Raw genomic sequence first — 25,679 nt, forward strand, 5'->3', positions numbered from 1 at the left:
GTTTTCCCTGAGTTATGCAACACTGAAGCAAAAATGGCCTTTTTTTGCATCAATAATTAAATAATTCAGTGAATAAAAATCGTACAACACTCAACAAGTGCGCAAATTAAAGGTAAAGATTCACGCTTTTGAATGTTGTAAACCGCATTTTTGCAAAATTCGTAAAAAAAAATCCAACAAATGTCAAAATCTTGTGCAAATTTTGCCAAGTTGCACAGCGTGAAATAAAAGTCGCAAACAAATGCAGTTTACAGCATTCGAAAGCGTGAATTTTTACCTTTAATTTGCGTATTTGTTGACTGTTGTACAATTTTTTTTCACTAAGTTATTCAGCACTGAAGCAAAAGAATGCACTGTTGGTTCAGTGTTGAATAATTCGGTGAACAAAAATTGTACAACGTTTAACAAATACGCAAATTAAAGGTAGAAATTCATGCTTTCGAATGTCATAAACCACATTTGCATGTAATTTTTATTTTACGCCGTGGAACTTTGCAAATTTTGTAAAAGGTTTAGAGATTTGACGCATCTCCATTTGAATATGCATAACAAACACACACATACTTATATTTATATTTTTATCTCACTTTCTGTTGGCCTACTTGTTTTAAATTGGCAGTCTCCTACCGTAAGTCGTATAAGTAACATCTAAGAATCGATCCAAAGACGAATATTCACATTTGGCTTTATTAACACATTATTGTAAGTTTTTTAACTCATAGTTTCAAAAATTAACATAGTATAAAAAAAGTTTTGAAGTCTCATTCTTTTTGTTTCTGATTCTCATAGTTCTTCTACCATCTGTGACGGGAAATCATTTTATTGACCACTCAAAAATAAAGAAAAAATTTTAGACATATCGGAGTTCTATACATTCTCGCCTGAAAACGAAGAACAGTTGAATACAAAAAGAATCCATTGGACAAAATTATTTTAATCAAGACCACAGTCACAGTATTTAATTTAATTTATTTTTCAATTTTACATTATTTTTAACGAAAGCACATGGAAACAATATATTAATTAATGAAATAAATAAACGAAATAGTCATTTACAAAGATGATATCGAAGAAACTAAATCGATAAAAATAATTGCGGGAACTAGCCACAATAATATTTTATATTTTTTTTCTTAAAAGCTAGTACATTTCAATAAATTAACTGTAATAATATCTTGTATAACAATTTCTCGTGTTGATAACACGGTTATCGTCGCGAATCAAAAATTCTATATGAGCCTTTGATCCAAATTTTTTAGATGAACACGCAATTAAATGAAGTTAAATAAATAAACAAATAAATAAATAGTAAAAAAATAAATAATGAATAAATAATTAAAATAAATAATTAAATGAATAATAATGTTTCAAGTTTTATAATAAGTGTTCGAAATGGTGGCCACCATCCATTTCAATACACAATTCAGCACGTCTAATAAAGCTCTGTTTTAATCGTTCTAACATTTCAGGTGTGATATTTGCAAACGCTTCAATAATACGGTAATTTAGTTCCTCGACAGTATTTATAGACACGCGATACACGTACTCTTTTATAGTTCCCCATAAAAAAAAATCAAGGGGTGTCAAATCAGGTGACCTCGCTGACCATGCTCGAGGACCTCCACGGCCAATCCACATATTAGGATATTTCCTATTTAAAGTTTCCCGCGTGCGCCTTGCATTATGTGAAGGTGCTCCGTCGTGTTGGAACCACATAGCACGTCGCTCCTCTAATGATATATCCTCAAGTAGTTCGGACAAATGTTCAGAGAGAAAATTACTATAAATTTCGCCATTAACTCTTGCAGGAAGTTCGAATGGTCCAATCTGCACATACATGCTTTATGGTTATTCTTCTATTTTTGTGACATACTAGTCATTAATTATTCCACAATTATTCTTTAAAGTACTTAACGTTATAGACAATATGTAAAAATGTAAATGCGATTATAAAATGGCAACTTTTAAAAATTGGTAAAATGAAATAGTGATAAATAATTTTGGAAATAAAGTATAAATTCTAATCTTTAAAAGCAAATAAACGTGCATTGCTATATTATTTTAAATGCCACATTATTTTAGAATATTCGAAATCCATTTTATTGCATTCATTGCTTTATTTCTAACATAACAAAGTAAAAGGTAAAGTATTTATTATTATAACATTTAATATTATAACATACATATTAAGAATACTTACCACAGAATTTTTGTATATGCCAGCCCACAAATTAATACTGAATTTGTGTTGATAGTTGCCAATGTTATACACATGCGGATTTTCATCTGCATAAAAATGAAAGTTATGTGTATTGAAAATGCCATCTCTCGTAAACATCGACTCGTCAGTAAACATGATATTTTCCACAAAATGAGGATCTTCTCTATGACATTGCAGAATCCACATACAAAAATTTATTCTTTTATTATAATCAAAAGGCATTAAATTTTGTACACGTGAAAAGTGGTACGCATGCATCTCATTATTTTTTAAGATTCGCTGCGTTGTCGAAAATGACAAATTAAGCATTTTTGAAACATTCCGAATGCTCCTCATTGGATCTTCTTCAATTGCCTGAAGCACAGCTTCTTCATTTGCTACATTTCTAGCACGACGCTCAGGGTCATTTATTGCGTGTAATGGTTTTAGTGATCCGATATTTCTTGCCCGATTTATTAATCGCAAAATTACATTTGTACTAGGATGTCTGCGATTCGGAAAACGTTCAGCGTATAACCTTGCAGTAGCTTCTGCGCTTCTTCCACACTCGCCGTACAATATTATCATCTCACAATATTCTTGAGTTGAATACTCCATGACAATTTTTTGAAAATAAAATTGACTCTTTGAAGACAGAAAAACGTGGATATTTGATTTTCTTTTAATTTTTATTTTTTTAACATTTCTTTGTTTGTCATGACAATTTGTTATTATACATATGTACACAGAGAAACAAATGTGCATCATTCGATATGATTCGTTGAAATTTGCCGAAGAGTAGCAGTAGATTTTTATGGAAATGGCGCTCATTTTCTTCTCTCTGCTTCTTGTAGACGCTACTGCAAGATTATTCATCCAATGTTTTCCAATTTTCAGACATTCTAATGAAAATGTAATTCTGCAATTATTAATCGGATAAGAAATATTGGATCACTAATCATAAGGAAGATAGACCCTAGTCTTGTACTAGAAAAGTGTTAACTGAAGAAGCTATACTAAAATTATTGGCAACTATTACTTTTAATAAAAATAAATGTACTTCATCATTTACTTTGTTATAATTAGTAATTGAAGCATTGGATGCAATAAAATAATTTCGAATATTTTAAAATAATGTGGCCTTTAAAATAATGTAGCAGTGCACATTTACTTGTTTTCAATGACTATAATTTATTTTCAGATCACTTATTTATTCATTATTTTCACTAGAGGTTATTTCCAAAAATATTTGAATATATCACTATTTTATTTTAAATTATAATTTTGTTGCGATGATTTAAAATGTATTGATATTTTGAGATTATTTAAACTTGATTTTTTAAACTCGGAAATTTAAATTATTTATTATTGTGGTAGTCAATTTAACATTTGGTGAAATTGTTGTAGTTAGCGTTATGTTTATTTAGAAAATTAATTTACCTAATTTTAAAAAGTTGCCATTTTATAGTCGCGTTTACACTTTTACATATCGTCTTTAATGTTAGATAATTTAAAAAATAATTGTAGAATAATTAATGACTAGTATGTTAAAAAAATAGAAGAATAACCATAAAGTATGTATGTGCACATCGAACCATTCAAACTTCCTACAAAAATTGATGGCGATATTTATAGTGATTTTTTTCTCTGAAGATTTGTCCGAATTATTTGAAGATATATCATTGGATATATCATGGAAAAGCAACGTATTAAGTGATTTCCACATGACGAAGCAACACAATGCAAAACGCACACGGTAAATTTTAAACCGAAAAGATCTGTGGTTTGACTGTGGAAATTCTCGAGCGTAGTCAACGAAGTCACCAGATTTAATATCATGGTTTCTTATTACGGAAAACAATAAGAATATGTGCATCGCATGCCTGTAAATACTGCCAATGAGTGATCAAATTGATGAAGCGTTTACGACTATCACGATTGAAATGATACAACGATCGAGAGAGAACTTCGTTACATGAAAACGCATTTTACAGTTTAATGTTTCTGCATATTTTTAATATCGACTTTGAAAACATATCTTTTACGGAGCTATACGGATAAAAATAAAGATGCGGCAAAATTTGTTACGAATTTTGCGAGTTTATTTAACGTGAACTACAAATATCACACAAATGCTATTCACAACGTTTGAAAGCGTGTATCTTTACCATTAATTTGCGCACTTGTTGAGCGTTGTACGATTTGTATTCATCGAATTATTCAACATTGAAAAAAGAAACCATTTTTGCTTCAGTGCTGAATAACTTAGTGAAAAAAATTGTGCAACAGTCAACAAATACGCAAATTAAAGGTAAAAATTCACGCTTTCGAATGCTGTAAACTGCATTTGTTTGCGACTTTTATTTCACGCTGTGCAACTTGGCAAAATTTGCACAAGATTTTGACATTTGTTGGATTTTTTTTTACGAATTTTGCAAAAATGCGGTTTACAACATTCAAAAGCGTAAATCTTTACCTTTAATTTGCGCACTTGTTGAGTGTTGTACGATTTTTATTCACTGAATTATTTAATTATTGATGCAAAAAAAGGCCATTTTTGCTTCAGTGTTGCATAACTCAGGGAAAACAATCGTACAACGCTCAACAAGTAAGCAAATTAAAGATTCAGATTTACGCTTTCGAATGCTGTAAATCACATTTGCGTGCAATTTTTATTTCATGTCGTGGTGCTTTGCAAAATTTGTAAAACATTTAGAGATTTGATCTATCCCCATTTGAATCCGCGTAACTTCGTAAACAATCTGTAAATCGTTTAATGACTTATCAATCTCAAAATTAGAGATTTCAAGCTTCAAAATGCTTTTTTTAACATTTTTTACGATCATTTTTAACAAAGTTACACTCTCTTGAATTACGCCTATTTTTCGGAGTCGGAATAGATGAGCCTTTAATTTTGCTGTCGAGTGTATTATTTCAAATGTAAATTTTTTCCAATATTGTTTTTGATAAAACTTTTGACAAACAAGTTTTGGAAATGTTTGGAAAGCTTTTAATATTATTTCATCAGATAACATAATTAATATTGATTTTATTTATCAATTTATTTGTTTACACACAAAATGTATTTTAAAAACACATTTTCTTATTCAGATAATTGATGTTTTAACGAGTTTGCAATTGACATTACTTCTTGTCAATTAAACTAAACGTAAGATGTTAATAGAGATTTCATGGAACTTTTACAATACTTGAAGTTTGACACCGTGCCGGTACCCGCCAAAGCGCCCGGCCGGCCGCTTGGTTGTGCCGCCCTTAACGGCGCCAACATCACGCCCTGTGGTTGGATACTTTTAAACGCTCACCGTTTAAAAACTATTGACCCCTCAACATTTTGCTATTAACATTTTCGACTCAATTTTTCATGAGGAATACGTAAGTGCAAAATCTTCCGAGCGACCTGAATCACCCTGTATATATATGCTTATTTTTATTCCGGCTTTTTTCTAAATTGGCTTTATTAATCTCAAAATCCTTTTACACGATTAGAGTAGTGACAAAAATATTTGCCGGAAACTATAATTCAATATGAAAAACGAAAGTTGATTAAAAAATTATAGTTTAATTATTGGCATCTGCAGCCGACTCGTGACAACATGTGCGCTATATAAAAGTTTTAGACTTGGTATGTATAAAATAAGTAGTTTACGGCGAGTAGAATAAATGGCAGAACAATACGACGCTTGTAGAATGATCCTAAAAGTTCTAGTATAAGAGAAAGGCCTGAATAAAATTTGTTTATATAATTTTCACATATATTGATGCGAGGAGCATAAATTGCGTTTATGGTAGTTCAGAAATCCTGCATTAGAAGCGCTAAAGTCAAAAGAACAAGGAAAGATGAGTGCGTTTGACAAAGAGCGCTAGCCTATTCCCCTTACTCTTTGCCTCACGCGCGACCCACAGTTCATAGAAGAAAAATCTGCAGTAATCTGAAGTACCGACGTCGAGTGAGTTTCACCGTCAGTCCAGCATCGCCTTAAATATTTGGTTGCCCTGAAAAGGGCAGATTATCCATTACTGCGACGAGATTTCAAGAATTATATCCTTGAAGTTTGCTTCATAATAAATATTCAAAATAATTATCTTGATAAAGTAACTTATCATAAAATTTTTAACAAATAATGATGAACATGCATTTGCAACATTTTTTTAATAAATTGTATTGATGTAAATTGTATTAATCAATATTTTCATTTTGAATTGCCGCGTTTTGACTTATGGCTTTAACCAATCGTTCGACACTCTTATAACGACATAACCAATAACATCCAGTCGACTGCTTGATATCATCGAGTGAACACGTGTTGTGTGATTGTAACGTAAACACCTATTTCTTTGAGTAATTTTAACGCATTGAATGATTGTAGTGATCAGAGTAGTGATTAATAGTAATTAATAAAGTTGATTGATCGGTTCGTCGCGTAGTTTCGCGTTTATCGATCAAGTGCAGAGTAAATAGTATAAATGTGGTAAAATGTGAAACCATTTCGAGGGATAGATCTGGATAAAGGACAAATTTAAATTGAACTGTCGCATCGTGCAAACAATACGCTGATTGCCGTGTGCGTGAGTAAACGTGCTTAAACTTGTTCGAAGGACCTCCTCCGTCTCTTTCTCTCTCTCCTTCTCTTCTTGTGCGTTTTAAAAGTGATACTTTTAACTTGCAAATGATATTGAAGTAATCTCATTTGCATTAAATTTTATTATTTGCGGGCGTACATTCATAATAATAAAGTAAACTTACTTGAAGATTTTACAGTTATTCCGATATTTGACGGCCAGATAACAAAGATCAAAATTTGACAAGTTAAATGTAGCATAATTAAAGCAACAGAGAAAGAGAGAGAGAGAGAGAAAAAGTTTAAATAGGAATGTGTTGTCCGTGTACTTTGTCAGTCATTTGAGCGCAGAAGGCACCTCACGAACACACTCGCGTGTAACAGTAAGTCGCGCCGCCACTGTCTACCACTTGTATCCAACCCGTCATATGCTAATTCTTGTTGTAACTTGAAAACTATGCTGTGGACAAATTTTTGCAAAAGGAAAAATTGTCTCCGAATTCGATTATGAATATGTCAGCTTTGGGACCAATATGTTATCTTGAATCACCCAGTATATATATATATATATATATATATATATATATATATATATACACACACATATATATATATATCTTTGTAAATTTTTATGAATATAATTATATACGGCTGCCTTCTAGCAATTTTTGGTTAGAAATACTTTTATATATATGTGTGTGTGTGTGTGTGTGTGTGTGTGTGTATGTGAGTGTGTGTGCGTGTGTGTGTGTGCGTGTGTATGTATATATGTATATTAGTATTCCTAACTAAAAATTGCTAGAAGGCAGCCGTATATAATTATATTCATAAAAATTTACAAAGACATACTTAACAAATCACGATGCCAAAATGAAAGTCAAGTTGATATTACAATATATAATGTAATATTCAAAATATACAACAAAAATACAAAGACGAGCTCTTACAAAGGGAGAGAGACCGGCAAGAAAACCTTGCAACACAAGCCTTCACCCTTCGATAACGATTTGGATTGTTGTCTTTTGATCTTGGATATGTAGCGTTCGTCTGAAAATCTTATGGACTTTACAGACACTAGCTCTTCTTCATCAAATGATTTATACATAATTTATTAAAATATTAAATTAAATTAATTAATCTAAACTCGAAAGATTTACTAAAATATTTTGATAGCAGATGAGCCATAGCCTCGAATAGAGACTTGGACTACGTTTTGTTTACGCATAATATATATGGCATATCATTTTATCTTTGTCCAAATGTTAAACAAGAACGAAATGATACATCATGCGTATCATGCATGCCTGAAACGGAATGTAGCTTTGCTCGGTTTCGTGTATATGAGCCAGGACAAGAAAGAGAGATAAAAAGACTTATTAAGAAGTTAGAGCTCCCTTCTCTGCAGGAAGAGCTGGTGTCTGTAAGGTCCATAAGATCTTTAGACGAATGCTACATACTTGAGATCGAGATCCAACAATCCAAATCATTATTGAGGAGTGAAGGTTTCTGTCGCGAGGTCTGCTTGCCGGTCTCTCTTTCTTTGAGACGGGGAGTCTAGGGAATTTATCGAGGAGAGGCCTTGGGCATAAAGTATAAAAAATGGAGAGAAAGAATAACGCGGTAAATAAGGAGCGTGACGAAGCACAGATCTTGAAGTATGTAATGGAAAACATAAAGGGGAGAGTGAGAAGAGAGAGATTAGGGAGCGCTGGGGACATAGAGGAGCATATGAAAAGAAAAAGAGAGTTGTTAGGTAGAGACTTATTAGGAGACAAGGAAGAAGCAGAGATATTTAAAAGGAGTAATCAGACGGTCAGATTGCCGCAAGGGGAGGTGGGTTAGAGAGAGAAATAAAAGTTTGAAATAAGAGTTGTTTGCCAATTTAAGAGAGGAATTAAAGTTAGAAGTGAGAGAAGGTTTGGAGGGAGTGAAGAAGGAAATAAGGAGAGCAGGGGAAGGGCAGAAGGAGACGCTGAAAAAAGAAGTGGAGAAGATGAGAGAGGAATTGAGGGTCAGAGAGGAAGGGTGGAGAAAAGAAAGAAGGGAATTGGTAGAAAAGATTGGGAAGCTAGAAAAAGAGTTAAAAGATATTGGCTTAGTTTACACCGAGCACTTGGTACGCGTACTAACTAGTAATTTTCTATTAAATTATCTTAATTTCGGCAATAAATTTAAAAAATAGTATATTAAGTTGGTACAATATGAATCGAGATAATTAAATATATGTATCATGTATTCACGCATTGTCGAAAGTAAGATAAATTAATAGAAAGTTACGAGTTAGTACGCGTATCAAGTGCTCGATGTAAACTAGGCTATTAAGGAAGGGAATTTGGAGAGGTGGAAGGAGTTGGATAGGAAGAAAGAAGGATAGAGGGACGGGAAGGAGGGGGAAGGAGAATGGAAGGAAAGAGTAAGGAAGCTAGAAAGAACATGGAAGTGTAAAGAGAGAGAGTAGGAGAAGGAACGTGATAGTAAAAGGTTGGAAGGAAGGGAGGGGGGAGATAAAAAGTGAATTAGAAGAGCTGTTTAGTAAGCTAGGACTAAGAAGTAAGGCTAAGGTGGAGGGGATAACGAGAATAGAAGTAGGCAGGAGAGAAGGTGGATGTATGTTAGTAGTGACAGTAGAGAAAGAAGAAATAAAGGAGATTTTGGAAAATCAATGGAAAATAAAGGAGGGGAAAGGGAATTTGGATAGATGAAGACCTGACTTGGGAAGAAAGAAGAACGAGATGGAGGCTGAGAAGAATAGCAGTTAGTGAGGAAATAAAAGGAAGGAGAGTAAGAGTAGGTCAGGAAGGGATTTGGATAGAGGGGATATGGTGGAGGTGGAATGAGGAGAAAGAGGAATTGAGGGATGGGAAAGGGAGAAAATGGGATGGAGATAAAGAAAGGGGTGGGGGGAAGAGTGGGGAGGGGGAAGGAGGAAGAAGTGAGGAGGAGAAAAGGAGACAAAGGCAGGGGGAATAATTGGGGGGAGGGAGAGAGGGGAGTTTTGGAGACAGATAAGGAGAACACGGGGGTGGAGAGGAAAAAAAGGAAGAGGGGAAGAGAAGAGAGGAGGAGGGAGAGGGGGAACAGAGAGAAGGATAGAAGGGGAAAGGGAGGAAGGAGTCAGCATAGCTTTTTGGAATGTAGCAGGTTTGAGGAATAAGGATAAGAAGTTTTGTAAAGGATTGGAAAGGTGGGAAGTGATGATATTGATAGAAACGTGAATAGAGGAAAAGGGATGGAAATATTTTGAAGTGAAGTTACCGAAAGGATATGAGTGGAAGGTACAGTGGGCGAAGAGGAAAAATAAGAAAGGAAGAGCAATAGGAGGTATGATGCTAGGAATTAGGAGGGAGTTGATGGAAAGGAATACAGTTGACCGAGGGGAAAAAGAAGGGATTAAGGGGGAGATTAAGTATGAGAGGGGGCGATTAAGAGTAGTGGGAGTGTATGCGAACCAGGGTTTAGGAGAGAAGTTAGAAGTTAAGAGAGAAGTTAGACCTGAGGAGATGGATGGAGGAAAGGGAAGAAGGGATAAGAACAATATGTGGGGGGGATTTTAATGCTAGGACAGGGGAGGAGGGAGGAAAACTAAATGAAGATCAGTGGGAGGGGGAAAAAGGAAGAAAGTCAATTGATAAGATTAATAAGGAGGGAAGAAAGTTGATAGAGTTTATAAGAGAGAGGGGATGGTGGATTTTAAACGGGGGAATAAGTGGGGAGATGAGGAGGGTAACTGGACATATTCAGGGGGTAGAGGGGAAACAGTAATTGATGTTATTTTAGTAAATAAAGGTGTGGAGGAAGAGATAGAAAGGGGTAGGGGATCAAATAGATTCGGATCATCATCCAGTAGTAGTAAGATTAAAAGAGGGAGAAAGAAAGAAAAAACAGAAAGGAACGAAATGCAAGATAGGACATAGAGGAAGCTGGGATGAAGAGGGTAGAGAGCGATTCAGAAGGGAGTTGGGAAGGGTAGAGGTAAAAGAAGATGAGGTGCAAGAAGGAATAAAAGACGTAGGAAGGAGGATAAGAGAGACGCTGGGAAGAATAGAAGAGGAGGGAAGAATAGAGGAGAGAAAAGGGAGAGGTTGGTGGGATGAGGAGTGCAGGGAGAAGAAGAGAAAGGTTAGAAGGACACTAAGAGAGTGGTGGAGGGGGTGGAGAGAAGGGCAAGAGTATAGGAAAGAAAGGAGGGAATATAAGGAAATAGGCGAAGAGAAGAAAAGGGAGGAGAACAGGAGATGGGAAAGAGAGGCGGAGGAGGCAAAATCGGTGGGGCAAGTGTGGAGGATTGTAAATAGAGAAAGGAAGAAATGGAAGGGGATAGACAGAGATAAGAATGGAGGAATGGGAAGAATACTTTAAGAGACTGATGGGAGGAACAGAGAGGAGGGTGATGGGGGGAGAAGAGAGGAGAGGCTGGAGGAGGAGAGTGAGTTGGATAGAAGGGATATAGTTGGAGTATTGGGTAAGATAAAGGATGGAAAGGCGAAAGGGATGGATGGGGTGCCGGGGGAGGCTTGGAAATATGGAGGAGAGGAGATAGATGAATGGATTTGGAAGATGTGCAATAAGATTTGGAGGGGTGAAGGATGGCCGAAGGATTGGAATGAAGGGGTGTTAGTGCCAATATTGAAGAGGGGAGAGGGTAAAGTAGTGGGGGATTTTAGGGATTATAGTGACGATCATGTCGACGATGTATAAGATTATACGGCGGCATTGGTGGAAAGACTAAGGGAGGAAGTGGAGGGAAAAGAATTGATTCTACCGAATTAAACGGTATTCAGAAAGAGGATAGGGATACTGGATAATATATACGTTTTAAATTATTTAGTGAATAGGCAGATAGAAAGGAAGGGAAGGAAAATGATGGCAGTGTTTGTTGACCTGAGAGCGGCATTTGATTTGGTGGACAGGGGAATCTTGCTAAAAGCAATGAGAGAGAGAGAGAGAGGGGTAAGAGAGCGTTTGGTGGAAAGGGTGGCAGAGGTTTTGAGGGAAATGAGAAGCAGGGTAAGAGTGAGTGGAGAAGTGGGAAAAGGTTTCTGGATAGCAAGGGGGGTAAGACAGGGGTGTCCATTGAGCCCTATTTTATTCAACTTGCTAGTAGCGGACTTAGAGGAAGAGATGGGAAGGGTGAAATGGGGAGGGGTGAAGACAGGGGGGTTAGGGTATACGAGGTGTGTTCAAAAAGTATCGCGAATTTTGAATTTTCGCGGGTTACGTATATTCGAATTTCGATCTTTTTGTGGCGTTATGTTGGTACTCATGTCTCTCACTTATGCCGACAAGCTCGGCCATTTTGAATGTTCACTTAATTGTTGACAGCTGCTTTGCTTGCACGTGTTTTGGATCGTCTTCGATTTTTACCTATTCAAAAAAATGGATCAAAGAACCTGTATCAAATTTTGTGTGAAAAACGAAATTAAGTGCGCGGATGCATTCCGAATGTTGACTGTGGCATACGGAGAAGCTACCTTGGACCGAAGCAACGTTTATCGGTGGTACAAAATGTTCTCAGAAGGCCGAGAAGATGTGAACGACGAAGAGCGTGCCGGACGCCCGAGCACTTCAACAACAGACGAAAAAATTAATGAAGTGGAGAAAATGGTATTGGCCAATCGTCGAATCACCGTTAGAGAAGTTGCTGAGGACCTAAACATATCGATTGGCTCGTGCCATTCGATTTTTATCAATGATTTGGGCATGAGACTGGTCGCCGCGAAATTCGTACCAAAATTGCTCAATTGCGACCGAAAACAGCATCGCATGAACATTGCTAATGAGATGTTGGACTCTGTCCGCGACGACCCAAATTTGCTCCAGAGGGTCATAACTGGTGACGAATCGTGGGTTTATGGTTATGACGTGGAAACCAAAGCTCAATCATCTCAATGGAAGCTGCCGCACGAACCAAGACCGAAAAAAGCGCGCCAAGTTCGGTCGAATGTGAAAGTTTTGCTGACAGTTTTCTTCGATTGCAGGGGCGTGGTGCATCATGAGTTCTTGCCACAGGGTAGAACGGTCAATAAGGAATATTACCTGCAAGTTATGCGCAATTTGCGCGAAGCAATCCGCCAGAAACGCCCGGATTTGTGGAAGAACAAAAATTGGCTTTTGCACCACGATAACGCCCCTGCTCACACATCGTTGCTTGTGCGCGACTTTTTGGCCAAAAACAACACACTAATGATGCCGCAGCCACCGTATTCCCCAGATCTGGCCCCTGTGACTTTTTCTTGTTCCCTAAACTGAAGAGGCCCATGAAAGGACGACGTTACGCTACGCTTGACGAGATAAAGACGGCATCGAAGGAGGAGCTGAACAAGATAAAAAAAAATGATTTTTTGAAGTGCTTCGAAGATTGGAAAAACCGTTGGCACAAGTGTATAATATCTCATGGGGATTACTTTGAAGGGGACAAAATAGATATTCATGAATAAATAAATAATTTTTGAAAAAACACAAAATTCGCGATACTTTTTGAACACACCTCGTATACATTGTCGTATGCAGATGACGTGGTGTTACTGTCGGAGGGGGAGGGAAATATGAAAAGTATGTTGAAGCGGTTTGTAAGGTTTATGGATAGGAAAGGTTTGGAAGTAAATGTAGAAAAGACAAAAGTGTTAAGGTTTAGGGAGGGAGGTGGTAGGATGAGTAAGGCTGAATGGAGATGGAAAGGAAAAAGGAGAAAGTGAAAGAGTATAAGTTTTTGGGGTACATGTTTCAAAGGAATGGGGGGCAGGAAGCACAGATAAGAGATAGGGTAGCGAAGGCGATTATGGGACAAGTGTGGGGTATTGGAAAGAGGAGATTTGAGAGGGACTGGAAAAGGAGAGTATGACTGTTCGATACCTTAGTGTGGACGGTAATGGAGTACGGAGTGGAAATCTGGGGATGGAAGGAGAGGGAGGGGGTAGAGAGATTACACGAAAGGTATTTGAGATGGGTGTTAGGTGTAGAGGGAAGAACGCCAGGATATTTGGTGAGAGAAGAGACGCAAAGAGAGAAGTTGAGAAGTAGAGCAGGGAAGAGAGCTTGTGGTTTGAAGAGAGATTGAAGAGAGGGGGGAAGCTTGTTAGCAAGGATGTGTTTGGAAGAGTTGAAGGAAAGGATGAGAAAGAGAAAGAAAGGCTCGAAGTGGGAGAAGGAGAGGGACAGTTTTTTTTTAGAGAGAGGGGAGTATGTAGAAGCATTGGACTGGGAGAGAAGGAGGAGGACAGAAGGAGTAGACTTTGATGAGATAGAAAGAAGGGATAGAGAAAACCAAAGAGAGAAGAGGTGAGAAAGGATTAAGAACGGAAGGTTTAGCAGATGGTACAGAAGAATAAAAGGATAGGGTATTCCAAGATATCTAGAAATGGACTGGGGGGAGAGTAGGTGGAAGAGATTAGTAAGATTTAGGCTGGGGAACGAAATGGTAGAAGAAAGATATTGGGAGGAGGAGGATAAAAAGTTACGCAGGTTATATGAAGGTCACTTGGAATTCTGGGAACACGTGTGGGAGGAGTGCAGAGCATGGAAAGAGGGAGGGGAGGAGACATGGCAGGAGGCGTGTGGAAGGGATTTTAGGAGAGGAGGGAGAAGGGGAGGGATGGTTGAGGGAGGTGGAAGAGGAGAGAATCAGAGGGCGGGGAGAGAAGGGGAAAGGTTGGGAGGGGGGGTGGGTGGTATGGGAGGGAGGAGGAGGATATGAATGAGAGGTGTGAGTGTGAGAGAGGTAGTGAGTGAGGAGGGAGGAAAGAGCAAAGGTTGTAAACGGAAGCGGAAGTCCTTAGGGTTGCTGCCATGAGAGAGAGAGAGAGAAAAAGGGAGGCATTAGGTTAGAAGCGAGCGAAGCGAGAGTAACGGCGGGACAGTCAGGGCATACGTGCGAGGCGGTATTAGTGTAAGATTAGAGTAAGAGTAGGTTAAGTTATATGTAAGTTGGCCTGTAATTATATGTAACCTTAAGGGGATCATAAAATATACTACTACTGTATTATTAATAACAGTATCTTATAATAATAATAATAATAATAATAATAATAATAGAGTTCTTCTAAACACAGTGAACAACACATTCGAAAACTTTTAATGATCTCAGATTAGTGTGAGATGTGTTCTTGATGTCGTCCTTGAAACCAAGCATTGCGCGTTACGACAAAACAGTATAATGAAGTGAGGAATAGTAACGGCAATAGACATGAACAACAATATATTTCAATTTCAAGCCTAAAAATACAAATTTTTCACTGAATTCTAGATATAAACAACTAAAGTATATGTGGTTTTAGTTAAGTAATTTGTAGATAATATCGCTATTGAACAAAACAATTTAAGATATTAAAACAATATGTTCATATTTTTATTTTTAAATTTTTATTTTTTAAAAACATAAGTTCTTTAAATAATTTTTTTTTATCAAAAAATATCTTTGGATTTGAATCAATACGCAAATAAGAATCAAAATTAAGAAAAATAGAAGGAACATTATACATTATATAATGACTGACAAAATTGCTTCTAAAAGTTTTCAAAGAATAACACCAAAAAGACCTGTTTTTTGGCCCATTTCTTGGACCTCGAATTTAAAACTTTTTTTAATGCTAAATAGTATTATATAATGAAACATAAATCCCAGAGAAATTTTAAGATGAGCATAAAGGCGGTTCTGGAGATATAAAAGATTGAAAGTGATAATTTCTCATAACACAGGGCGCCGTTTTTCTTCTTTTTTGTTGTTTGAATAAAAGTTACCATTTCCTTTGTATTTTTGCGCGCTGAAAACGAATCTGGTAAGCAAATTGCTCTATCACGTCAGATTTCTTAGAAAACTGTCAAAAATGATCATTTTTACGTCACCATGGCGTTAAAACAAAATCTATTTTGTATTTATCTAAAAATTTATCATACATATATATATATATATATATATATATATATATATATATACAGGGTGTCCCAGAAAGCTCGCATCCCATTTTAAGAGCAGATTCTTTGGAAAATTCCGAGGGGGAATTCACAACCCAAAATTTTGTACACCAATGCCGATTTTTGGCATTGCTGTAAAACACTGCCGACATTTTTGTACACTGCCGACAATGCTTATTGTTAGTCAATGCCTACAATGCCGTCAATCCTATATTAAAATTAAGGCAATGCCATGCAATTATGAACACTACCGCGTGCCCATTATCATACGCCAATGCCTGCACAAGAATTCTAAAGCTTTCCCGAAGTATTCAAAAATTTTTGTGCTCAACCCCATGATCGAAAAACCGACTCTGAAGTGAGCTCACCACTCCCCAACCACTGACGACAATGCCGTCAATATTATAGATCACTGCTTACTTTTTTCGGCAGTCCACTGCCGAAATTTTGTACACCAATGCCGGCTGTGAATTTCCCCTCGGAAAATTCTAAAAAAAAAATCCTAATACAAAAATGTCGAGGGTATAATGGTTTTCAAATTATTCGCGATTAAAATTTACGAATCACTGAGCTGACATTTCACGCGCTCAGGCATGGTGACATGACAAAGGTACCACAAGGGTACCTCTTGATATTAAGATTGTCATATAAATACGCAGTGACATTTATATTAAGAAATTACTACTATAGGAAACATATTTGTACATTACATATGCACAATTAATGTTTTTAACAAAATATCAATTCAATAACAAGATGTTACGATAGCCGTTGGGTTAGCTGTCAAAATAAATTCATTACCATGTTCATATGATAAGAACTTTTATGGTAATATATCGATAATATCAATAATTTATTTACATTTTTAACTATTAAAAATGTAAATCGGTAATTTAATTGATATAAACGCGATAATGTCAAATAGACATAATTTGATATGTTTGAATTCTACTTTATCAACATATTCAATCTTTTTCATATCATCGCATAAATTATCGATATTATCAATATGTTACCATAAAAGTTCTTATCATATGAACATGGTAATAAATTTATATTGACAGCTGACCCAACGGTTATCGTAACATCTTGTTATTAAATTGATATTTTGTTGAAAACATTAATTGTGCATATGTAATGTACAAATATGTTTCCTATAGTAGTAATTTCTTAATATAAATGTCACTTCGTATTTATATGACAATCTCAGTATCAAGAGGTACCCTTGTGGTACCTTTGTCATGTCACCATGCCTGAGCGCGCGAAATGTCAGCTCAGTGATTCGTAAATTTTAATCGCAAATAATTGGAATACCATTATACCCTCGACATTTTTGTATTAGGATTTTTTTTTTAGAATTTTCCAAAGAATCCGTTCTTAAAATGGGATGCGAGCTTTCTGGGACACCCTGTATATATAACGAAGTGAAACATTGTTTTTTATGGATTTTTATCCCGGATTAAAATATGATCTTAGTTTTTGTTTAGTATTAAAACTTACCGATAGATAGAGTTGAAGTGACACCGCCTTTCACGGATCGAGATGCTTTTTTACTAAGAGTCCCCTTGCCTCCCACAGATTGGGATGCTTTTTTATGCGAGTCCCCTTGCTTCTCACACATTGAGGTGCTTTTTTAATGTGAGTCCCATTGGCTCTCACAGATTGGGGTGTTTTTTTAATATGAATTCCCTTGCTTCTCACAGATTGGGATGTTTTTTTTAATGTGACTCTTGCCTCTCACAGATTGGGCTGCTTTTTTAATGTGAGTGATAGATTTTTAGATAGATAGAATAGATTTTTTTTTAACGCTTTGGTGAAGTAAAAATGATCATTTTTGACACTTTTCTAAGAAATCTGACGTGTTAAAACAATTTGCTTACCAGATTTGTGTTTAACGCGCAAAAATACATGGGAAATGGTAACTTTTATTCAAACAATAAAAAAGAAGTATAAAAACGGCACCCTGTGTTATGAAAAACCATCACTTTCCACCCTTTACATCTCTGGAACCACGCTTATACTCATCTTAAAATTTATCTGGGATTAATGTTCCATTATACAATGTTTGAAATTTGAAGTTCAAGAAATGGGCCAAATTTGGTATTACTCTTTACCTATAGTTTTAGGGACATTTTTATATTGCATTAATAGTAATCTGTACAATTTGGATCTGTACAATTTTGATATACACTGTTCACAAAGAGAACCCCAAAATGATATTCGTGTTTTTCCATGTCAATTTTTTTGGTGAAGCTTTTCTTGAGGCAAAAAAAGATACGTATTGCAATGTTTATCAACATGCGGGTTATTTTTTGAGTTGAAAAATTTGAAAAATTGAACGATTACTCCGGTGAATCGAGTTCGCATTTGCAAATCGGCATTCTTTTTTTTTAAATATATATTTTGTAATTTTTTATTCCATTTAAACGTTATAATACAATGACATAACAAATATTGCCTATATTACAATAAGGGGGATCAGAGCTATTTGGAACACTCTTTTTTCTTTTGAGTCCTGTATTCATATATTAAAATAGAGGAGAAGAGGATAATATGGCACCCATTTTCATTTTATTGAATAACTTTGTTTATAATTAATATTTTCTATTAAAACTTGAACGATTACATTTGTCAGAGTGTCGTTTAACAGATTCTAGACTCAAAGTAATGAAATATTTATTATTTAGGACGTGATTTATAAAAATCTAATGCATTGCATAATCGGTGGAACAAAAGAAGTGGTTGTAATATGGCTATCCATAAAAATAATTAAAAAGAATTAGTTTAAATTAAAAGAAACACAGTACCTTGTTACAAAATTATATATTTTTAATTTTCCATTATTTAGAATTTTCCTGCATTTAGAAGCTTTAGAAATATCATTAGAAATTTCATTAAAAATATCATTTTATCCTTATTTAACATTAAACAACAAATATAAAATGATGTTTCTAATGTTTCTAAATAGCGTTTTTTAGAATGGCAATTGATTTATCGAAGTTATATTTTGATATAAAAATTTTGCTTAAAAAATCATATTAACAAAATTTCACGTTATTATTTTAACTTTGTATAATTTGAAATGTATACGGCCGAATAAAAAGTTAAATAACAAAAAAAACACTCGAATGTACCTTTGTGTGATAATACATTCAAATTGAAGAATAATAAAGAAGTATGTGTAATTAAAAGTTGAAAGTATATCTTGAAAAAGTTTTGTTAGCGCTCAAAAGTAAAAATACCTTGTAACAATTGTCAGTTATTGGCATATTAGCATCACTAAAAAATGATGAGTTATAAAACGAATAACTCTATAAGCAATTGTCAGAATACGTCATCAAATAACAGAAATAACAGAGATAGCCATATTGTCAACAATAGCCATAATATCCTTTTCTCCTCTGTATATGTTAGAAGGTTTGGAAGATTAAACCTTGTCACGCATAATGCGATTATAGATAAAACACGAAATTGTACTTGTTTTAAACTGCATATGAAAATATCGATCAGTACAAAGTGTTTTGAATAGCCCCGAGCCCGGGAAAATTTGAAACAAGTCCGGGATTATTTTGAAATTTGTGTTTTAAAATCAAAGATTAAAAAAAAACTGTTTTTACGACTTTATTTTATTAAGAAAGGAATATATAGTATTATTAAGAAAAGTTGCATACAATAAAAAGGAACAAACAGATAATAGAGAATTTTATTGCTTTAGTGTTTTCGAAACAAATCAGGGACTATTCTTATTTTGTGTAATTACATCTGTTGAATATTAAATTGTGTATTTTAATACTTAATCCTTGAACACACCAATCCTGTAAAATACGGAAATACATTTTTGGATCTGAGAGACTTTTTCAACTTTGAGAAGCTATAACTTTGATTACAATCAATATTTTTCTAGGATTTTTTTTTGAAACAAAAGTTAAAAATCTCAGGAGTGTCACTGCACAATCGGCATTGCCGAACAATAATTTATTGTAAAGTTATAAAAGTAAAACCATTAAGCAAAAATGAGAAATTGGTTAAAAATCCACTTTTCCTTTAAAAAATCATATCTTTGCAACAAAAAACATTTAAGGACTTTTAAATACGGCGTTTTAAAGCTAAAGAGTCACACTTTTAAAATAAAATTTGGCAAAGTCATTCCTTTTAAAAAGTATAATTATGTAACATGGAGAATATGAGGTATTTTTGGGCATCTAAAAATACACTTAAAAAAAAAATCATATCTTTGCAACAAAAAACTTTGAAGAACTTTGCAATACGGCGTTTTAAAGCTAAAGATTCATACTTTCAAAAAAAATTATATTATTGCCATTTCTAATAAAAAATGTACTTATGTAACAAAGCGAATATGAGGTATTTTTGATTAAATCGTGTCTAAAATTAAAAATTGATGTGTTTCATGATATATTTCGGAAAAACTCCCTTTTCTACAGCATATTATAGTATTCTAACTTTAGACAGTATATGCGAGTAACATCCGCAAACCGATCTGTTCGAACGTATTTTGTCTAGCTTTTTTATGTAAAATACTCACAAAAAAAGTTTACTTACACATTATATGGGTCGCATTGACCCTAACAAAACTTTGCTGCCGTGCCGTTCGAATTCTAGCTGACCAAAAAAATTGATCAACCACATCAATCGAAAGAGGAGATTTCAAACTTTTTTTACGTCTTGGTCCGAACCTCCTATCTCATTCTGTCTTCACATAGCAAGCGTTTAAAACTTTATATGGGGTCTCTCAGACCCACTTACGTGTTTAAGGGTTAAAACGCGAATATGAAAGAAAAAATCATTGTTGAACGACGATTCGACTCATTGGACATTCGGTGTTTTGAATAGTCCTGGTGTCAACTCTGCGCATTGTTGCGTATGATCTACAAAAATATCACAGTAAAAAGTAGATACAAATTGTTTCAATTATTAGGAGTATAAATAAGTTTCCGCCGTTTCACAAAAAATGGCGCCACTAGTATGTTATGGTTGAAATTGTCTGTTGTAAAACGTTATATCGTAAGGTTGGACATCTGGCAACAACATAACCTTAAAATATTAGCGATTTTGTATCAGTATCATATATCTTTTTTCGTGCGAAAATGTCGAGTTTTGAGTCGAATAAGCGTCATTTGCGGGAGCTTTTGACTTATTTCTTTAATTTGAAGAAATCTGCAGCATCGATTGCTTGTAGAAGCATATGGTGAGGCTGCCTTAAGTGAGAGAAGTTGCCGTGAGTGGTTTTACAAGTTTAAGAACGGTGAATTTAACGTCGAAGACAAAGAACGTAGCAGAAGGCCGAAAGTGTACGAAGACGCGGAATTGGAAACATTGTTAGATGAATATTCGTGCCAAACGCAAGAAGCACTTGCACTTACATTAGGAGTGACTCAACCAGCAATTTTACATCGCTTAAAATCATTGGGAATGATTCAAAAACAAGGAAACTGGGTTCTATATGAACTGAAGCCGAGAAACGTTGAACGCCTATTTTTCACATGTGAAATGCTGCTTGCCAGGCATAAACGAAAGGGTTTTTTGCATCGTATAGTCACTGGTGATGAAAAATGGATCCACTACGATAACGAAAGAAGAAGAAATCATGGGGACCACCTGGCCATGCTTCAACATCGACAGCCAAGCCGAACATTCATGGAAAAAAGCTCATGTTGTGTATTTGGTGGGATCAGCTTGGTGTCTTATGAGTTGCTCAAACCGAATGAAACCATTACTGGGGCTCTCTACCGAACACAATTGATGAGATTGAGCCGAGTACTCAAGAAAAAACGTGCCCACTACTACTCCAGACACGACAAAGTTATTCTTCTGCATGATAATGCTCGTCCACATGTTGCGGCGCCGGTCAAAACCTACCTGGAAGCACTCAATTAGGAAGTTTTACCCCACCCGCCGTATTCACCAGACATTGCTCCTTCTGATTACTACCTGTTTCGATCGATGGCGCATGGCCTGTCTGAGCAACACTTCACATCATATGAAGATACAAAAAATTGGGTCGATTTGTGGATAGCTTCAAAAGATGAAGTATTCTTCCGACGCGGTATCCGTATGCTGCCAGAAAGATGGGAAAAAGTAGTGGCTAGCGATGGACAATACTTTGAATAAAACATTAGGTACCGTTCTTTCACAATAGCCCAATTTTTAATAAAAAACGGCGGAAACTTATTTATACTCCTAATACATTCAATTGATACGATATATTCATAGTTTTCTAAAAGAATTGTATTTTTCTCAAAGAAATGCTGATTGTTAGAAGTTACTTCGACTGTCGCGAAACATTTTTCATTGTCACGACTTCAATATGACACCGTCGCCAACAAAATTTTGTTAGTAGCGTTGTTACGTTAGGACGCGTTTACATTTAAAGTAAATTTTTAACATGTACCCATACAAAGATGTTTCTATTGTTTCGAATAACTCGGTGTTTCAAATAGTCCCGGTTTCCTAATATATGTATATTGTATATCTACAAACCTTTAAAAACTAAAATAACCCTAAAATCAAATCTTTCAACTCTCCAGTGGTTCAACGTCAAAATCTGTTTGCAAATAATTTTGTACTACATTTTTTTATTTAATGATTATTTATATGGAGCAATGGCTCAGATGTCGTAAAAATACGGAAAACAAAGAAATTTACGACAATTTGTACTTCGAATAAATGATATTATACCACCCGCACATTTGTTATTTCTGGTATCTTGCGGAAAACATATTTGGTTCACATTTGAAAAAATATGCTTTTTTGGAATTAATTTTGACGTATACTGTGCATATTCAATCATGTCTTTGAAAACATTTGACGAGAAATGTGAATATGATATAATTTATTTGGTGTGCAAATTGTCGCCTGTTTTCCGTGCTTTTACGACATGTATCATTCAAGCCATTGTTCCATACGAAAAATTAATAAATAAAAAAATGTGATACGTTATTTGCAAACTGATTTCAATGTTGGATGAAATCTGGACTGTAAATTTGGAAAGTTTGATGATTTTATAAGATTATTTTAATTTTCAAAGATTTGTAGGTATGTATTATAATATAGGCAATTATAATATTTATTATATTATTACATAGCGTTTAAATAGAATAAAAAAACTTAGAAAACACATTAAAGAAAAAAGTAAAGTGCCGAACTGCAAATGCGAATTTAACTCGACGGATGATCGTTTAATTTTTCGAAAATTTTGAAAAATTTATAACTCGAAAATAAAGCTGTATGTTGATAAACGCTGCGACACGTATATCTCTTTTTGCCTCAAGTATTACCAAAAAAATTGGCATTAAAAAACATAGATATCACTTTTATGATTCTCCTTGTCAGTACTAAGTAGGACGAGTTTTTGTTTGCCTCCATAGAAGTGTCAAAAAATTGAATTTTTGAACAATCAATGGTTGTTTTCACTAGAGGACGAAAAAAACTAACTTTTTATAATTGCGGATTTTCAAAGTTTTGATTTTAAGTTGTATTTTTAGCTATTTTTCAAAAACGAAAAATTTTCGGCTTTTGAAAAAGTGGTAGAGTAAAGTGGGATACCAAAAAAATTCAATCAAAACAGCCATAAAAACCAACTTAAATTGACTTCTATGTTTAATCAACATTTCTAAATAATGGATAATTGAAAATAGATCAATAAAATTCTTCTCTCTCTCTATAATGTCTATAGCATTTAAATTTGTAATTTTTTGATGGTTTACAGCTACTGTCGCATCATAGTAATATTTAATATTAAATTTTCTCCGTGTATAAGTAAGAACATTTGAAAATCACTTGATTTGCACTAATCTTTCAAGAAAACATGAAAAACCTACTTTACCCCACGACGTTAATTTGCACGCAATCATTCATTATCGAAACTAGATTAAGTTTCTACATTTTTTTTATTTAGAAAAATAATAGAAAAACGATAACTCCACATAACTTTCCTTTGTTGAACACTTAAAAAATCTGCTTAAATCACGATTATTATGAACACAAGAAAAACTTTATGAAAATAACTTTTAAGATTGGTCTCGTACAGCAACAAAATGTTTGTACACAAACTCCAATGGCTAATTGAAACATGAGCTGTCATGATAAGCAACAGATGACAATTTTTTGTTTTACTCTAAACTCACTATTATATAGAAATTTTGATGGTGTCCCACTTTATCCCACATCACCCTACTGTAGATTTTTAGAATTTCTGGTAATTGAATTTCAGAATATAACACTATTGTTATCACATTGAAAAATTCTTCAAAGATAAATGGTAATTTGGAAGTTGAAGCTAAGGACAATAGGTGCCTCTTTTTTGCAATGCCATAGCAATCATAATTGGTTTTCTCGTTGCATTTACTTTACGAGTGCCTGTCATCGCGGAGATTGCGCATATTTTTATTTTATTCTCTTTATCATTCATTATTTTAAATAATTAGAAAAAATAATACTTCCTTTATCTAAGATAAAGATGAAGTTAATATATATTATAATAGAGATAAAGATAAGATGAAGCAATTTCTTTATATAGATAAAATTATTTAATTATTTATGTAAAGGCAATAACGACAAATACTGTAACCGATGTTGATTTTTTATCACCTATAACAGTTTCCCAAAAGACAAATTTTTTTCGTTGTTTACGCTTCTAAGAGAAAGACATGCAGCCACATGTTGATTTGTTGGCTTAATGAATTCATGCAGAATCTATTTTCTCTTTATTTTGAATCTTTTCCAACTCGTGTAGGCTTTTAGAAATGGTTTGTTACGTTACTCCTAATTATTTTGCAAGCTCTTTTTACGTTTGTGTCGAATTCTTAGCGAATAGTTGTTCCAAATCATCGTTATCGTACTTCCAAAACTCTTTACAGCATTATTTATTAATCAGATTCAAATCATCGCTTTTAAACTGCTTAAACCAAAATGCGCGTACATCATATGGTACACATGTAATTGTAAAAGAGTGCCAGAATTATAATAATTAATTTTAAGTTAATTTTTTGAACACTTAAAAAATTGACTATTTGTGCACTTAAAACCATTATTCGTCTTCCTTTAAATTATACATTTTTTATCTGGAATATTTTCCACAATGATACGTTGCTTATAAGATATTCAAAGTGGGCGATTAAAATGAAGTATCTTGTACATAAAAATAGTATAGTAAAAATTCTTTTAATTTCTTAGTTTTAATCTTTTTTAATTTTAATTAAATTATTTTAATCATAAATTAGATAGGCTTAAAGGAAAAAATTAAATAATGTTAAGTGCCAATTAAGAGCCAAACACAGGTCTTCGTGTGTAAATTTGTGTATTCTTAATGTTACAATCAAACGTTTCAGTTTTGTTTGGACCATCATCAGTGACAAAAATTTCAGTAAATCTACGAGTCAAAAATACAAAGAAACCGGTTAAGAAGTTGTTGATATGATTTAGTAATGTATTACATACAATTAGTTGAAATCTTTGATTCTCTCACATGCTTCAAATAATTACAATGGAAATTATTGCGATTGTCTAGAATGGATGAACATTCCGTGGTCCGAGAGGAGGACGATCAGCATGCGAGAAGAAGAATACACGAATACATTTGATGAAGAATACACGAATTTACACACGAAGACCTAGTGTTTGGCTCTTAATTGGCATTTAACGTTATTTAAATTATTTCATATTTATTTGTGTGATAAGATAAAAAAATTACGAAGCTTAATAAAATTTATAACATTTATGGAAATTTATAAAAATATTTTCAAATATTTTTTATTAACATATTGATTTTATTATGTAACCAGGCAATAATAATTAAATGTATATGTAAAATGTTACCTATCATTGTATCAATGTATGTAAGATTATTGCAATATGATAATAACTTGTGCAATTGCTTTTTTATTTCAGATTGGAGCGGATGGGAGAAGAAGCCAAATCTACCTGGCACTCAGTACAGCATCCGAATTTCGGGACCATCTGTCGACATTTAG

The 25,679-nt window shown here is 34.3% G+C and overlaps 2 protein-coding genes across 3 annotated transcripts in view; one reads left to right on the top strand and one right to left on the bottom strand.

Moving 5' to 3' along the window:
- LOC105198064 (transcriptional activator protein Pur-beta) overlaps positions 1-25,679 on the top strand; it is a 121,281-nt gene that overhangs the window by 62,111 nt on the left and 33,491 nt on the right. For both annotated transcript variants that reach the window (XM_011164708.3, XM_011164709.3), the window contains exon 4: positions 25,597-25,679. This exon is cut by the window's right edge and continues 20 nt beyond it. In XM_011164708.3, coding sequence (XP_011163010.1) covers positions 25,597-25,679 — 83 coding nt within the window. The remainder of the gene's footprint in view (positions 1-25,596) is intronic.
- LOC120357632 lies at positions 277-4,458 on the bottom strand. Its single transcript, XM_039448585.1, has 2 exons — positions 2,201-4,458; positions 277-1,827 (listed from the first exon to the last, which is right to left on the bottom strand). Exons 1-2 carry the CDS (start codon positions 3,074-3,076, stop codon positions 1,375-1,377), a joined length of 1,329 nt encoding a protein of 442 aa, XP_039304519.1. The 5' UTR covers positions 3,077-4,458; the 3' UTR covers positions 277-1,374.

The sequence above is a fragment of the Solenopsis invicta genome, chromosome 4 (genome assembly GCF_016802725.1).
Source record: "Solenopsis invicta isolate M01_SB chromosome 4, UNIL_Sinv_3.0, whole genome shotgun sequence".
NCBI lineage: Eukaryota > Metazoa > Arthropoda > Insecta > Hymenoptera > Formicidae > Solenopsis > Solenopsis invicta.

Bases quoted from the DNA above. Each gene is read 5' to 3' on its own strand.
- LOC120357632 (XM_039448585.1), bottom strand. From the start codon at position 3,076: ATGAATAATCTTGCAGTAGCGTCTACAAGAAGCAGAGAGAAGAAAATG. The intron at 1,828-2,200 runs GTAAGTATTCTT...ATGTATGTGCAG, and splicing joins GCATATACAAAAATTCTGTG to ATTGGACCATTCGAACTTCC.